Consider the following 14,114-nt stretch of genomic DNA (forward strand, 5'->3'; position numbering starts at 1 on the left):
CATGTCTTATTTTTCCACTTCCTTCGTTTGGTGGGCTTTTGTTTTGCCCTTCTTCTTCCGTGCCGATCCAACACGACTAGACCGCCAAGGTAGCCACAAGTCCTATATCCCGCGGAACCCCGAGATGGTGCATTACAATGTTCAATGGGGGTTCGTACTTGCAGTAGGGAGTCAGAGTGATAAAGCTTGCTTAAAGTCTTTCGCGAGGAGTAGTTTTCGAAAAAAAATCATCCGTTGTAGGGTAAGTAAACGACACTTAATTCTAATGGTTTGTTGATCCATTTAATGTTTTTAGATTCACCAGAATCCATTTATTGTTGAACCAACACAACCTCTATTCAAGATATAAATAGTTTTGCAAAACAAGCTTGTACGAGAAAAGTAGGTGCACACTCATCAAAAAACAAAATTATTTTCCGGTCTACCATCCCTTCAAAATAAAGTGTATAAACCCACTGAATGGAAAGAAAACGTTAAAAACTAGTCTCAGCAGCTTAGTTATAAAACAGCTTTTGGTGATCTGAAAAAGCTAGCAAGTGTTAGCCATGCAATGTGCGTAAATATTTATAACCATACACTGAGCAGCAGCAGACGTCAGATCGCTGATCTACGAATCTCGTCGACGCAACAGTCACGATCACGATCAATTCGAAAAACACTTAAACTTTCGATAATAGCCACAACAGCACGTATGACAAAAGGGTGTACGTTTGTATCGAGCGATTGGTAAATGTAGTGCACTTTATGAAACACGATACCATTTCCCGATGGTTTGCAACATATACGACTGCACAGTGGATGAACTGCCGGGATAACAGAAACGATTCCTGCGCGGTACAGAGTGCCAAGATCGACGACCGTAACGCAAGCACTTCTCGTGAAAAGGCCTCCGGTTAGCAGCAGTATCGGACAGCAACTGACGAACGAACGAATCCGTCGCACGGAACCGCGCCGTGGTCCGGATCGTTTTCTTCTTCGTGCTGTACGGCGCATTCACGACTACAAGGCCAGTTCCGGGCGGCGCTATGGCGATGTACGGCGCGGAGCTTTGAGACTGCGCGGACACACACAAAGGCATGCGGCGAGCGTTCGCGTTCCTACCGGCGCTGAACTGACCACCGGCTGGATGTTTATTCCTATCGTGGCAGAATCAGATCGACCAGTGCCGCTTATCGGCATCGAAGCAACGTTCCTCGTTGATGGGAGCGTGTCCCTGGAAGCTGTGAAAATAGCCCCGTTCAAACCAAGTATATGCAATTGAAGACAAATATGAGCAATCATTTTGTTAACCAACAGATACAATTTTTAAAGTGCAGGAAATAAAGTAGGAATTTTAAAGATCGCATGTAGAAATTTCGCATTCCGCATGGCTTCCATTTTTATAACATAATGTATTGCCCAACTCGAGGCCCATGCTATCCTATTAAAGGAAGACAGGAAAAGTTCATATAAGGTTTTACACTATTTGCGAAAAAATACTGTTTTAAAACCAGGAAATTGTATTATTTTGCTTTTTTATGACACAAAAAGCACACTATTCTTCAATCAACTCTGCGTGCAGACTATAAAAGGATTTTACACATTTCGATTAACTTTCAACAAGACCAATCCTATACAACAGACTTCAAGATCAAATGATTTTGATAAATATTGACACACTGAATTATAAAATTAAAAGTTTCAAATTAAGATTATATTACATTATTTCAATTTTTTAATGTTTTTCATATTTTCCTAAGATTCGGACAAATTACAAAAAAGGAAACCTTTTTATCATGAAATCTAAGTAAATACACTGCTTTGCTTGCCATTCATTCGAAATGCAAAAAGACATAGGCCGAGTTATGCGAAATGAAAGTGAACACCTGCTCTAATAAATACGTAAAATAATGTGTTAAGTTAAACATGTAGGCAGAAGTTGGGCAACGGTTCAGTCGATGGTAAATGTAAATGCAAGGTAATGTGAGGTACGATACACCCCTTAAGCGAATAACATTACTTTTTTGCTGTCCATTCAAGCAAAATACTCCAAAGTTTCACAGAACTCTTGTACTACCAATAAATAAAAAAGTCGTGGCAACTCTCAGATTGTTATTAAAACGATTAAGATTTTTGAGAGCATGAAATTTAAAATTGTGAGGCAACATGATTTGAACTATTTATGTATCGTGATTTGATATTTTTTTCTGTTTTGCCTAACATTGACAGCACTGAAGAGGTTGGTTTAATTTTTGTTTCTACAACTAGAATGTAATGATTATGACACCAATTCTATTCAGTATTCGTTAAGTGACTTGACGTGTGATGTTGAGGTACTTGATCAATGTCTGCTTGATTGTAATATTTTATGTTAACACTTGCAATAGCTTAACCTATTATAGGGAAATCTTACAAAAATGACTTAACCCCTTCCCAGTCTCAGTATTTTTTTTAGATTTTTGTGATTTAGATCAATACTGTCTTAAATTTTGTTCAATTTCATTGATTAGTATCGCATGAATGAGTTAAAATGTACAAACATTCAATGACATGTTTTTGAAGCAGGTGCACTTAGAATCAACCACGCACAACGAAAATAGAAACAACAAGAAACTGTGAAGGGCTTAATTCAGTTTGAAAAAAGTGCACTCGGTGCATTTGACCCTACACAGGGCATTTTTCAACACATTCCCATACAAAACAGTCTTGTCTAAACACGCTATCGGTGTGTGTAAATTTATTAAAGTATAATGTGCCACGATCATTCGATTAGTCCTCGCAGGCGAAACGTACCTGTTTGAATATATTCGCAATATTACTATACAACAGGTAAACAAATAAATAATAAAAAAAAGAACAAATGTAAAAGATACCTCCATATGCACATATACACTAAAAAGAGTAATAGTACAAGTAGCGCAGCAGTGATGGTACGCATGGCTAGAGTAAAGTAAACATCAAAATAACAAATGTTGTTTTAACTCTTAAGGCTCCCAGTTTGCCATATTCCAAATAACCATCCTCGATGGGTTCTCCAATTACAATCAGAAAAGTGACACTCATCAAGCGAACCAAAAATAAATATCAAGGTAAACAATCACTATGATCTTTTCGCTAAGCGTAGGATGAAAGACAATTCGTTTTTTAAGGACAAACAATAACGGAAGGAAATAGTAAAAGCTGGAAAGATAATTTGACCACCAAGCGCTAAGCGAATTCCGAAGCGCAGGTCGAGCGAACATGCAAATCATTGTTCCACTGTAAATGAGGTGATAATTTTACGTTCGCCAGCAAATGGAGAAGTGAACATAATTTACCAGAAGATGCATTCGATCGGTACCGAATGATTTACGAACAAGTTCGATCTGATTGTTCGAGTTGGGAAGGAGTAAGCGGTAGAACCGAAATTGCTTCACTGAACGAACGAATGTAAACTTTAGCCCTTCATGGCCTTGGCGTGAGCAGTTTCCTTCATGGATCCGACCGTCAATGGGGTTTTGCGGTGAAAAATCTTACACCCTGACCAGCTGCAATCAGCAGCTCTGAGCGCATGGAGGTGCAGCACACTTTGCCCATTGACCGCGAATCGCCTGGAATCGCTGGAAATGCTGGATGTTTATCATTTAGTGTAATCTTCGGGAACATATTTGGAGTACCGTCGGCGTTTCTAGTGCCTCACGTGAAGTGGAGACTTACGGTCTCCGCTTTGCTCAGGTTCGAGAGGAAGCGGCCGTACGTGAAGAGCGCACAGTTCGAGCGATATCTTGAACTGGGATACGGCTCATCACCATACGCCACACTACAGATCGAAAAGGCTCCTTTCAAGAGGCACCATTCTACGGCAAGTGAACAAGGTCACTCCGGGCCAAAGTCTAGAAGTCGTGTAGGTGGCGAAGGCAAAATGGTGGACACCGCAGGCCAAATCAAATTACTTTCAGTCAACCCAAGGCGGCGAAGTGCAACTGCTCTAGGAGCGGCTACTATTTGCTCATCTACACTGCTGAGTATGACTGCATCCGTAAGTACGTTCGAATGATATCGAACATGAAAATCAATCTTATCCCAAGGGCTGTAAAACCACATATTGCAGTTTACGATAGCGTGACGCTGCAATTGTACGGCAATTGTACTCGGTAATGATGCATAATCTTAATTATATTTCTAATCTATTGCAAAGTGTTTCTTTTACATCACTTGTAACACAAATTTAAAAAAACATGCATATTCCTTGAGCTGGAGTAGAGGGCTGTTTTTAAGGAATCTTTTCCGATGGACATTTTTTTGTTTAACACATTTTAAAATATCTGGAAGTTTTATAATTTCATCGTTGATTTTTCGTTTCAAAGCATGATATTAAAATAAAAAACATTTTTTTGTGTAAGAAAGAGACACCGAAAGTATACCAATTACAAACGTGTGCTAAAAAGAATCAATCTATTTTGAATAGCTAATGTTTTCATTACTATTCCAGTAGGTTAGTTAACAAACCATCTTCTATCTTTAACATTTTCTATACTATTTCGTATACCTCCGACCATAGCTTTGTGAAAGCAAACCAATAGCCCAGATTCCGTAAAAATAGCAGGAAAATAAACCTTTATAAATTAGTTATGAAAAGATATTTTAATTTTGAGTACTTTTAATTTTGCTATTATGCTTTTTAGTCATCTGAAATACTGAATTCCAAATCACAAAAGCTACATTGCTAAATTTCAATTTCAAACCTAATCCTGATGAAATTTTTACTCTCGAAAGCGATGAACAACGGAACGGAATAATCCTAGTGTTTTCATGCTGGCACATGAGTAGAGTTTATAAGAAAAAAAAGGAAATCACAAAATTGATAGTCCGCATGATTTGAAATAACTATTTTAATATTAATTTTCACATACCTTTGTGCTTCGTACAAACTTTTCGTGAAATAGTCTTACTTGCTGAAAGGTTTTTTGTGATAATTTTATGACAAAAATACATAAAAAAAACCGAGCAATTTATATTAAAAAATACCCACTAACCTGAAAATGGCGAAAATGAACACTCAAATTGACATGTCAATTTAAAAACACACCTTTGTCGAATATTGATAAAAAAATTGCGGCGTTCCATAAATATTTGACACAATTGGTGGATCAACTGATTGTTGATTGTTTTCTGATAATTAATACTTGGTTTCCACCACGAATTAATTAATTTAGTGCGTACTATTTTCTTCTTTTTATGGGGCACAACATCCCTCAGTGGGACATAGCCTCTCTCCAAAGAGATTGACTGTGACCGAATGACGATATATTATACATCGGTGGTCAGCCGTTGGTGATACCGGAGGGTGCCAGACTTCGATCCCACATCGTGGTGTTTCCTCGCTAACTCTGTGCCATGGGCTCCACCACGGGAAATCCATGGGTTTTCGTACAATACGAATGTATTAATCACAAACATCAAATTTTAGAATCTTGTCTTATGTCAACGCAAGGCGCAACAGAATAATGAGGAATGTACAGTACCATTTCCAACAGCTTAAATTTTAAACAAACTTTGTGACATATCATGACAGCCGCCACCGTCGTCGCGGTCACTTCCGGTGCAATGCCGACGGATTCAAACAGAACCCATTTATCGAACGTTCCCAATTTTATTGACCGTCCATTTCCTGTCCGTTATCTTAGTTCCTTGCAGCTGGACGTCGGTCAGAGGAAGAAAAAAACAGATATGCATCCCGATCAGTCGAAAACAACACATAGAAACAAAAAACGGTTGCATGCTTCAGATCAATGCACTTTTAACGGTATTCGTTTCGGTGTTTGTCGTTTACTTCTTGTGCTGGAATTTCGGCATCGAGGTCGCACATCGAAAACAGTATAATACCATGCGTGAAGGAACGGTCGAAATGGATTTTACTTTTGTGTCCACCTTTCCGATCGATAAGACTGATCGAAGGGAATGATGAACTGTAGAGGGCAATCGCCAGGTAACCGAATCGAAGGATCATTACCACGATAAGTGTGGTTTACGCTTTCCTTAATGTATTGGAAATCAACATCCCGTCATCAAGTTAAACTTCCAGGGTTCTTTTTTTTCAGAACAGGGCATTCTTACGGAGCAACTGTCGGTAATTTATGGGAACGAGTTCATCCGAAGTAGTCTTGGGGTTTTCCACCAACTAACGATTGTATTGTTGAACATAACTTTCCTAGTCATAGATTATGTAGGCAGCGGTTATTTGCTAAGATTAAAGAGGAAAAAGACCGCTATCCTGGTTAGCTGGATTCTTATGGAATACTCTGATGAAGACACACTATTTCGCAAGACGTTTGTTTGCAGAGTGATTACATCCACCTTGTAACTTCTCTGCGATACGAACACATAATAAAAATAACTAAAACAATACCTTTAAGTAGGACCATTACAGTTTCATTACCTGAGGGTTTTGAATCACTTCATCTACTTCAAACAACACTAGAAATTACAGAAATAACATTAATCACACAAAATTAAAAGGAAACTTGCAAATATGAAACGTAAACAAAAACAATCTGATTTGTCTTTGCGTAGAGATGTAAAGTCGGAGCTGGATTGATTTGCTCCCTACGGGAAGCTTTGCAATTCACTGACTATCTAGAACATTTCAAACAATTTGGTTTGCTTTAGTGCTTCGGAGAATAATTATTTTGTTTTTATTTATCAATGTTTTTATGTAAAAGGAAAAAAGTCCGTAATAAAGGGGCAACTTTAAGTGTGAAGGTAGTGACAGGATGTACACCTCTACCGCAAATGTGATCCGATCCATGAGCTACAACTCCCATCACTTTTCAACTTTTCACCTTTCTGACAGCGGTATGTATATTAACCTTTTGATCAAGGTTACTTGAACAAAATTCAACCATGAAGCGTTACAAACTGGCTCCAAATCATAACTCTCTATTTTTTCAATCAATTCAAACAAAAAAAAAACCCTTGTAATATGCTCTTATCGAGATAAAAACTTTGCAGAAAGGCTCGGTTCCTTTGACGTATTATGCATCGGTTGTGGGATATTCTTGGGCCAATGCAGCGGTCATTGGACCGATTCGTATACCGGCTCACCAACCAGATTGTTTGCAACAATGCATACAAGTTTAACGGATTCTTGTAATTGTAGCGATTTGAAAGCTTTTAAAAAAAGGTGAAAACATAAAAACTGTTTAAAAATTACATGTTTCTCAAATGAAATAGTTAAATTTATGTAAAGCACATTTAATAAAATATTCTTTTCTTCTAACGCCAATCTACGTTCGTTAGTATTCATTGTTTTCATTATTCCAGTAAACAGATTTTGCACAGCTTATCAGCTGGAATTTAAACTTTCATTTTTTCCGATAACGGTAATTATCTTAATCAGCATTATATCAGCCACATTCTATTTTTAACATTTCAACCTTAAAGTGCCATAATCTTATCTATTCCTGCTTTTATGCACAGCAAATCGGTCCCGACGCCGAAGCTACTGACCGTTTCGTTCAGTTCAATTTTAGCGCTCGCCTCGAGATGATCGTTAGTGCTCTACTAGTCGTGGGCCTTTTCTACCACAATCCGCTGACCGCAGTGCCGGTGGTGTTTGTGTTGGGACTTTTGTACTGGACGGTGAAATACAACTACCGCTTTTGGGAAATCGATGGAGTCCCACATCCGAAACCATCGATGCTCACAGGTAATTTGGCGCCAGTACTCCTGATGAAAAAACACATCTGTCAGCTGGCTAGCGACTGGTACAAGTATGTATAGCTTAAAAAGCATCTCATGAACGAGTTTTTAGTAATAGCTACCCTATCGCTTACAGTGCATACCCAAATGCAATGTTCGTAGGTTATTTTAAACAATTCACACCCGCAATAATGGTCCGAGATCCGGAACTGGTGAAAAACATTCTTACCCGCGATTTTGAGTGTTTTGCTTCGAACGACTTTGTGGTGGATACCGCACAAGATCCGCTGCTCGCTCACGATGCGTTCTTTGCAACCGGCTCACAGTGGAAACGGGCACGGACGCTGCTTACGCCGTCGTTTACGGGGGCGAAAATCAAACAACTATTCCCAATCATGAACTCGGTGGCGGACGCGTTCGAGGCATACGTTGGACAGCACGTGGCCAAAGAACTGGAGGCCAAGGAGGTAAGCTTTACCCGATTAGATTATCTGTCCATTAGCTCTGTGTCCTAATCCATAGCGCCCGTTTACTAAAGCTAGCCGCACGCTTCACTACCCAAAACGTGGTGGCATGTACATTCGGCATCGATGGCGAATGTTTTGCTGAGTCAGAGAGCGAATTCCGGCGCATGGGGAAAAGAGTGTTTGAGACGTCACTGCTGGCGACTATCAGACTGATTCTGAGTCTGTTCCTGCCAGCGATAGCGCAACTAATACCCGTCCCGTGAGCAGACACAGTTCCAAGTGGAAAAATCAAGCGTTTAATCAAAAGCAATCTTTTCTTCCTTCCTTTATTATTAGATTTCTTCTAAAGGATGTGGATCAATGGATAAGATCGCTGGTGGCTACTCAGGTGCAGACACGATCTAAATTGGAGAGTGAAGGCGCATCAAATAATGACTTGCTACAATCACTCATCAACAACAGGGAGAAACATAGTACGGCAAAACACGTTATATGCGTTGAAATACGAGTTGTGTTGTAATTTTATTTGAAACACATTTTAGACATCTCTCAAACGGAGTTAACTGGACACGCATTAGCAATATTTCTCGAAGGATTCGAAACGTCAAGCGCGGTAATTGGTTGTGCGCTCTACCAGGTATGTAATATAGAAGTAACACAACGATAAAAGTTGAAACATTTATGTTTTCGTTTAGCTGGCAATAAATCCCGAGGTGCAAGAAAAGCTATTTCATGACATTAAAAAGCAACTGGACGCCAACGATGGCAAGCTGGACTTTGATGTGCTGCAGAACATTGAATATTTAGAATGGACGATGCTGGAAACACTTCGTATGTATCCGCCGGCTGCCACCATGCACAAACTGTCGACAAAAAAGTACATCATGCGAAGAGGACATCGTGACAGTCAAGGGCACGATATGGGTGTCTACGTTCGGGTGGGAACACCGATATTGATACCTATTCTTGCAATTCACATGTATGTGGAATGTACTAGCAATGTACAAGGATGCTCATACAATTTCTTACTCCATTTCAGGGATCCAAAATATCATCCTGAACCGCAAAAGTTCGATCCTGAACGATTCAGCCCCGACCGGAAGGTAGAACACCGGGGTACGGTCTATTTACCCTTTGGAGAAGGTCCTCGAATGTGTCTGGGTATGAGATTCGCGCAGGCACAGGTGAAGCTGGCCCTAATGAAGCTGATCCTAAGCTATCGCGTAAGAACTGGTCCAAATCATAAGCCGTTCACTGTCGATCCGCGATCCATCATCTACCAGTCGAAGGATGGTTTACGACTGGTGTTTGAAAAACGATAAATCAAGGAAATCGGCATAATGTGCATGTTACTGCTTCTGAAATAATAAGCTTCTTTTTCGAATGTTACAAAAGACTCATAATAAAACTCCTTGAGCTGTAAGCACACATTTAGAGCGTTATGCGAAATCGATTTAATTATCACAAGCATACCAACCAGTTTACTAAAAAAGCTAGCTGCGGACATTCGCCTTTAAACTTAGTATAAGAGTTTAATGTTTTTTTTTAATTTTCGAAAAATAGAGCTTAGACAATGCTGATTTCAATGTAAACTTCTACTTCACCTCTACTCTACTCTTTTTAAATGGCAAATACATTAAATTACTCTTTAGGATACTTTGGTTATCTTCTTCTTTGAAAATGAAATATGGATGTCTTTACATTAACACCAATATTTTCCAATATCAATAGAAACCTTCTTCGTTTTTGATCAACATACTTGGGCTAAATATAACAATTTAATTTTTTATTAGAAAATTTGATTGAATTAGCTTCTGAATGAATCTTTCCTAGTCAAGCTTTGCTGTAACAGATGGAAGTTTGTTGTTTCTGTTCCTATCCTCGGAACCGTAACCTTGTTTTCTCTTTTTCTTTAGGGAAAACGGGTGAATCGTAATGTAGTAGCATATTTCCAGCAGGCTGAGAATGCTAACGCCCATAAAGAGACCCAGCAGACCTCCACAATTTGCCAGAAAATCGACCATTCCGTACAGCTCCGACCGTCGCGATGTGATGAAGTGCGATTCTTTGAAGTAAATTTCCAATTTTGAGACGATGATGCTATATTCGATGTTACAACATTGGATTAGTTGTTTAAAATGTATCCGATTGCATTACATATTTGAAATGAGGTACCTTTCAGCTTCTTTGTCAAAAATGCGATTGGCTTCCAAGTATTTTATCATATCCATCGCGGACTGCGTGACTTCCAAGTCATACTGTATTGAGCTGCAGGCCGGAAGGCAGATGCACTCCGTAGCCACATTTCCTCCATCGTTTGTTCCGTGTTGAAGGGATGCATCGGAATGATTGAAACTTTCCCTGAAAAAAGCTCGTGCTTGATGCATACAGAACCACATCTCAAGGGAACATACATCTACACCGGGTGCCCGTGGCATTGAGAATCGAACACAACCGCACACGGCCAGTGTTATGTTCGCCAGACATTCTAGCTCACAGTTTTCCTGGTTGTAGATCTGGAAAAATCTGAGACGACGCTCGTTGTCGAAGAAACATTGTCGTTTGCTCCAATGGTAATCGGCGGCGGACTTTGACGTGGTCATCATCTGAGGCTTCATGGCAATGGACATCTCGTGGCCCAATGGAATGCGAATGTGACGTTTGGAAACTTGTGGATACTCGCTGGATTCGTGCAGCATAAGCTTATAGCCTTGCGTCTCACCCTAAACGGTAGATAATGGCGTAGGCGTAATATCTGTAATGACGTCTCGTAGCCAAACTCATAAACCTACCGTACACAAATATTCAATATTCCTTTTATCCGTTAAAAGATGAATCGTCAATCCTGCCTGCAATCCTGCGCCAGTAGCATGAAAAGGATATCTGACAGCTTCCTCGTCGTCATCGGTGTTATCGTATCAATCCTCCATGTACGTATGCTCGTTGTGTAAGGCATTCTTACGAAATATTTCTTCCTCGGGCAACATGTTGAATGAGTAGCAGAGACCATTTTCGGTGACTGTCTCCTTCATATATCGTTTGCACGATCGTGGGACATCGTTGAAGCGACACGATGAGACAACTCTGTCACGATCGAGCGATAGATTCCTCAGTATGTTTACTGCGTTTTTTTCATAGGTTCCATTCAAATGGGATGGGTCGTAATTTTTGTCTTGAACAATCGTATTACACACCTGAGCGACAACCTTGAGCTTACCCACACTGTGGAAAACAGAACTAAATAAAATTTGGCGCGAAACTTCGGAGATAACATGAAGGAAAGCTATAACACTCACGTGTCGGCATTGTGAGTAATATTCCAATTATCACTGTTCTCATACAATGCATTAATTTCAGCGGTTACATTTAGTTTGGCTGCCTGCACCTTGGTTTCCGGGCAGATGGTGACGGCTGGAAACTGTATTTCCCAAACAGGCGTAGTTTTCTCAGAAAAGGAAACTATAATTGGAGCCTGGTTCCATTTGATGTAGGTCTTGAAAATCATCGTTCCACAACCGGCCATCGACAGAAGAAACACAATGATCCACCAGAACCTTGACGGGACAAGACACGAGACATCGAGGTTAGTTTTACCCATAAACGTCTTGCAGAACCGTCACATGCACCTTTCGCAAGACGTTCGTTCTGTCCGGTCAAAGTAACGTACGCCATGGATGGAGCTTCCGGCACAGTACTCGCGAAACACTTCCACTTTAAGGGCATTTTTTGACTTCTTTGCTGCAGACTTTATTGTTGCAAATCTATGTTCTTACTGCTTGAATACTGGGTAATGACTAAAGGACTGTTTGATTTCACTGGCCTCGCATAGCCACAAATGCGTACAAGTCTGCGTCCGACATTGCGTGACCGTAATGTGAGTCAGGAGTATATTGTTGCGCGGTTACTTATTTTGATACACTAGAGGCCATGGGCGGTTCTACTTAATTGTTGTACAATTTGCACATATACAGTATGTCCCATAAAAAAATGCGAAAATTTTCAATGCTTATTTTTGGGAAGCTTTAAACGTTATTTTTGCCATGGTAATGTGTGTGTGTAATCATCTGGTAAAGTGTCATCTGGTAGTATACTATGAGATGATGTAATCAAAAAAGTGATTCTCGAGTATTAACTTTAAGAAAACTGTCCGTTAAGGAGATTGTAACTGGTTTACTGATCACCCAAAAGCCCGTAAAACAAATTGTATCGATCGCGGGATACCACCTGGCTACTGTTTACCGTATCCAACGATCACTACTTGATGGACCACATTCCACGAAGTCAGGAAATGGCCATCCACGGTCCACCCGAACGCCGAAGGTCATCAGATCAATGCTCTCATTGAGTGTTAAGTTAAGTGAGACAAAATTGTAGCAGATCGATCCGGAAATTGTCTAAGGAAGCCGATATTTCAAAATTTACCATGCATGGGTTGATCAAACATGACTTGAAATGTTCGTCCAGAGTCAGAGTAAAGCGTCTCCTTGTAACAGACCGAATCAAACAGCTAGGGCTGGAGTTCTCGACACGTTTGGTGTTTAGTACAGAGGTTAATATGAACATTTTGAAGGACCACGTTCTGCCATCGATAAAATTCAACTTTGGAGCACAAAAACACGTTATTTTCCAATAGGATGGATGGAGCCCCGTGACGTACCTCAAAAAGTACTCAACCGTGGCTGAAGAAAAACATGGAATTTTGGGCAACTTCATTTGATCTCCCACCAGCCCGGACTTGAACCCTTTGGCTGAAACAACATGGGCACATGCTCAGGTTAAGGCCTATGAACGTTCTAGCACCATTGTTGGATCCCTGTTAGCTTAAATTTCCGTGGCATGGATCTCGAAAAATGATTCATACATAGAGAAGTTATGCTCTCGATTCTGTCCCCGTATGGAGGAGGCGATCGAGAAAAATGGTATTCCTAATTATTAATGTAATCACTAAAGGCTTAAAAAACGATTACTATTTGTTTTATTATTTTGTTTGAAAAAAATTATTTGAATCTAAGGTACTGATTTTCGCATTTTTTTTATGGGACATACTGTAGAACCATGACTTCATGTATGAGCTCAAGGTTTACTTGACTTTGCTCATTAGCGAAAAGCGAAAAGGAGCAAAGGATGTGACAAATGTTAGACGATTAACAGGATCTCACCAATGATTGCCACACATCTGTTTGACTGCCTCTGTTGAATTTAGAAACCTTTCTTGACTTTCAAACGAAATATAATAGTTTTTCGTGTTAAGTAAAGTGTGGTAAATAGCTCTCCTTAACACTTTGTTAACTCGTGTGCACCGTACTACAAAGCATGTGCTAAAACATAGCTTCGCTATCGAACAAAAACGACTATTTTGAAGCTCTAGTGCACGCTTCGGAAGAATTAGATCTCCAAAAACTAAAAATCCTAGTGGAGAGCATGCCAAAGCGCCTTCAGCAGGTTTTAAAAGCTAAAAGAGGACACATTACATATTAAAATACATTTATCATTGCTTATTTTTATGAATACTAATGAATAACTGAAGTGGGAACTTTATCTTATCTTGCCATTTTATAATAAATATATGTTTTTATTATTTTTTTCTCAAAATTAAAATTTGTTTGTTTTCTCTAACTCATAAGTGAATCTCTTAAGGCATATGTAAAACAAGATACAAAAACTATTTGCAGCATATTTAGATGGATAAAAAGAAAAAAAACTGAGTGAAAATAAAAAAATGTCGAGGTGGGCACTTTTCCGTGCTGGTCACTGTACATATTTTCACTATTGCCATCAAATTTTTATTTTTATCAAAAGGAATAAATTTAAACAGTATTCTGTTTTTTTTCTACCACGGAAAAATATCAAATATCAAATTTTAATTGATCTTAATGCGATCAGGAAATAAACTTTGAAATTATGCAATATAGGTGAACGTCGATTATCCGGGGATGTCGGGACCGGGAGGTCCCCGGATAATCGAATTCCACGGATAATTGAACATAT

General features: G+C 39.5%; 3 protein-coding genes across 3 annotated transcripts in view; 1 reads left to right on the forward strand and 2 right to left on the reverse strand.

The window, feature by feature from the left end:
* LOC131261487 (protein N-terminal asparagine amidohydrolase) overlaps positions 1-14,114 on the reverse strand; it is a 92,770-nt gene that overhangs the window by 26,288 nt on the left and 52,368 nt on the right. The window lies entirely within an intron of this gene.
* LOC131261484 (probable cytochrome P450 6g2) lies at positions 7,504-9,448 on the forward strand. The gene is made up of 7 exons (XM_058263528.1): positions 7,504-7,730; positions 7,796-8,126; positions 8,198-8,385; positions 8,463-8,599; positions 8,669-8,763; positions 8,822-9,105; positions 9,166-9,448. Exons 1-7 carry the CDS (start codon positions 7,504-7,506, stop codon positions 9,446-9,448), a joined length of 1,545 nt encoding a protein of 514 aa, XP_058119511.1.
* LOC131264682 (pickpocket protein 28-like) lies at positions 9,956-11,986 on the reverse strand. The gene is made up of 7 exons (XM_058266956.1): positions 11,960-11,986; positions 11,753-11,871; positions 11,423-11,680; positions 11,061-11,348; positions 10,919-10,940; positions 10,302-10,849; positions 9,956-10,226 (listed from the first exon to the last, which is right to left on the reverse strand). The coding sequence occupies exons 1-7, from the start codon at positions 11,984-11,986 to the stop codon at positions 9,956-9,958; spliced, it is 1,533 nt and encodes a 510-aa protein (XP_058122939.1).

The sequence above is a fragment of the Anopheles coustani genome, chromosome 3 (genome assembly GCF_943734705.1).
Source record: "Anopheles coustani chromosome 3, idAnoCousDA_361_x.2, whole genome shotgun sequence".
Classification (NCBI taxonomy): domain Eukaryota; kingdom Metazoa; phylum Arthropoda; class Insecta; order Diptera; family Culicidae; genus Anopheles; species Anopheles coustani.

What these genes read in the sequence shown, in the direction of transcription:
- LOC131261484 (XM_058263528.1), top strand. Translation starts at nt 7,504, where the DNA reads ATGATCGTTAGTGCTCTACTAGTCGTGGGCCTTTTCTACCACAATCCG. An exon ending in GCGCAACTAATACCCGTCCC is followed by an intron (nt 8,386 to 8,462) that starts GTGAGCAGACAC and finishes CTTTATTATTAG; the next exon opens with ATTTCTTCTAAAGGATGTGG. An exon ending in CAACAACAGGGAGAAACATA is followed by an intron (nt 8,600 to 8,668) that starts GTACGGCAAAAC and finishes AACACATTTTAG; the next exon opens with ACATCTCTCAAACGGAGTTA.
- LOC131264682 (XM_058266956.1), bottom strand. Translation starts at nt 11,986, where the DNA reads ATGTCGGACGCAGACTTGTACGCATTT. An exon ending in ACGCAGACTTGTACGCATTT is followed by an intron (nt 11,872 to 11,959) that starts GTGGCTATGCGA and finishes GCAACAATAAAG; the next exon opens with TCTGCAGCAAAGAAGTCAAA. An exon ending in ATTACTCACAATGCCGACAC is followed by an intron (nt 11,349 to 11,422) that starts GTGAGTGTTATA and finishes TGTTTTCCACAG; the next exon opens with TGTGGGTAAGCTCAAGGTTG.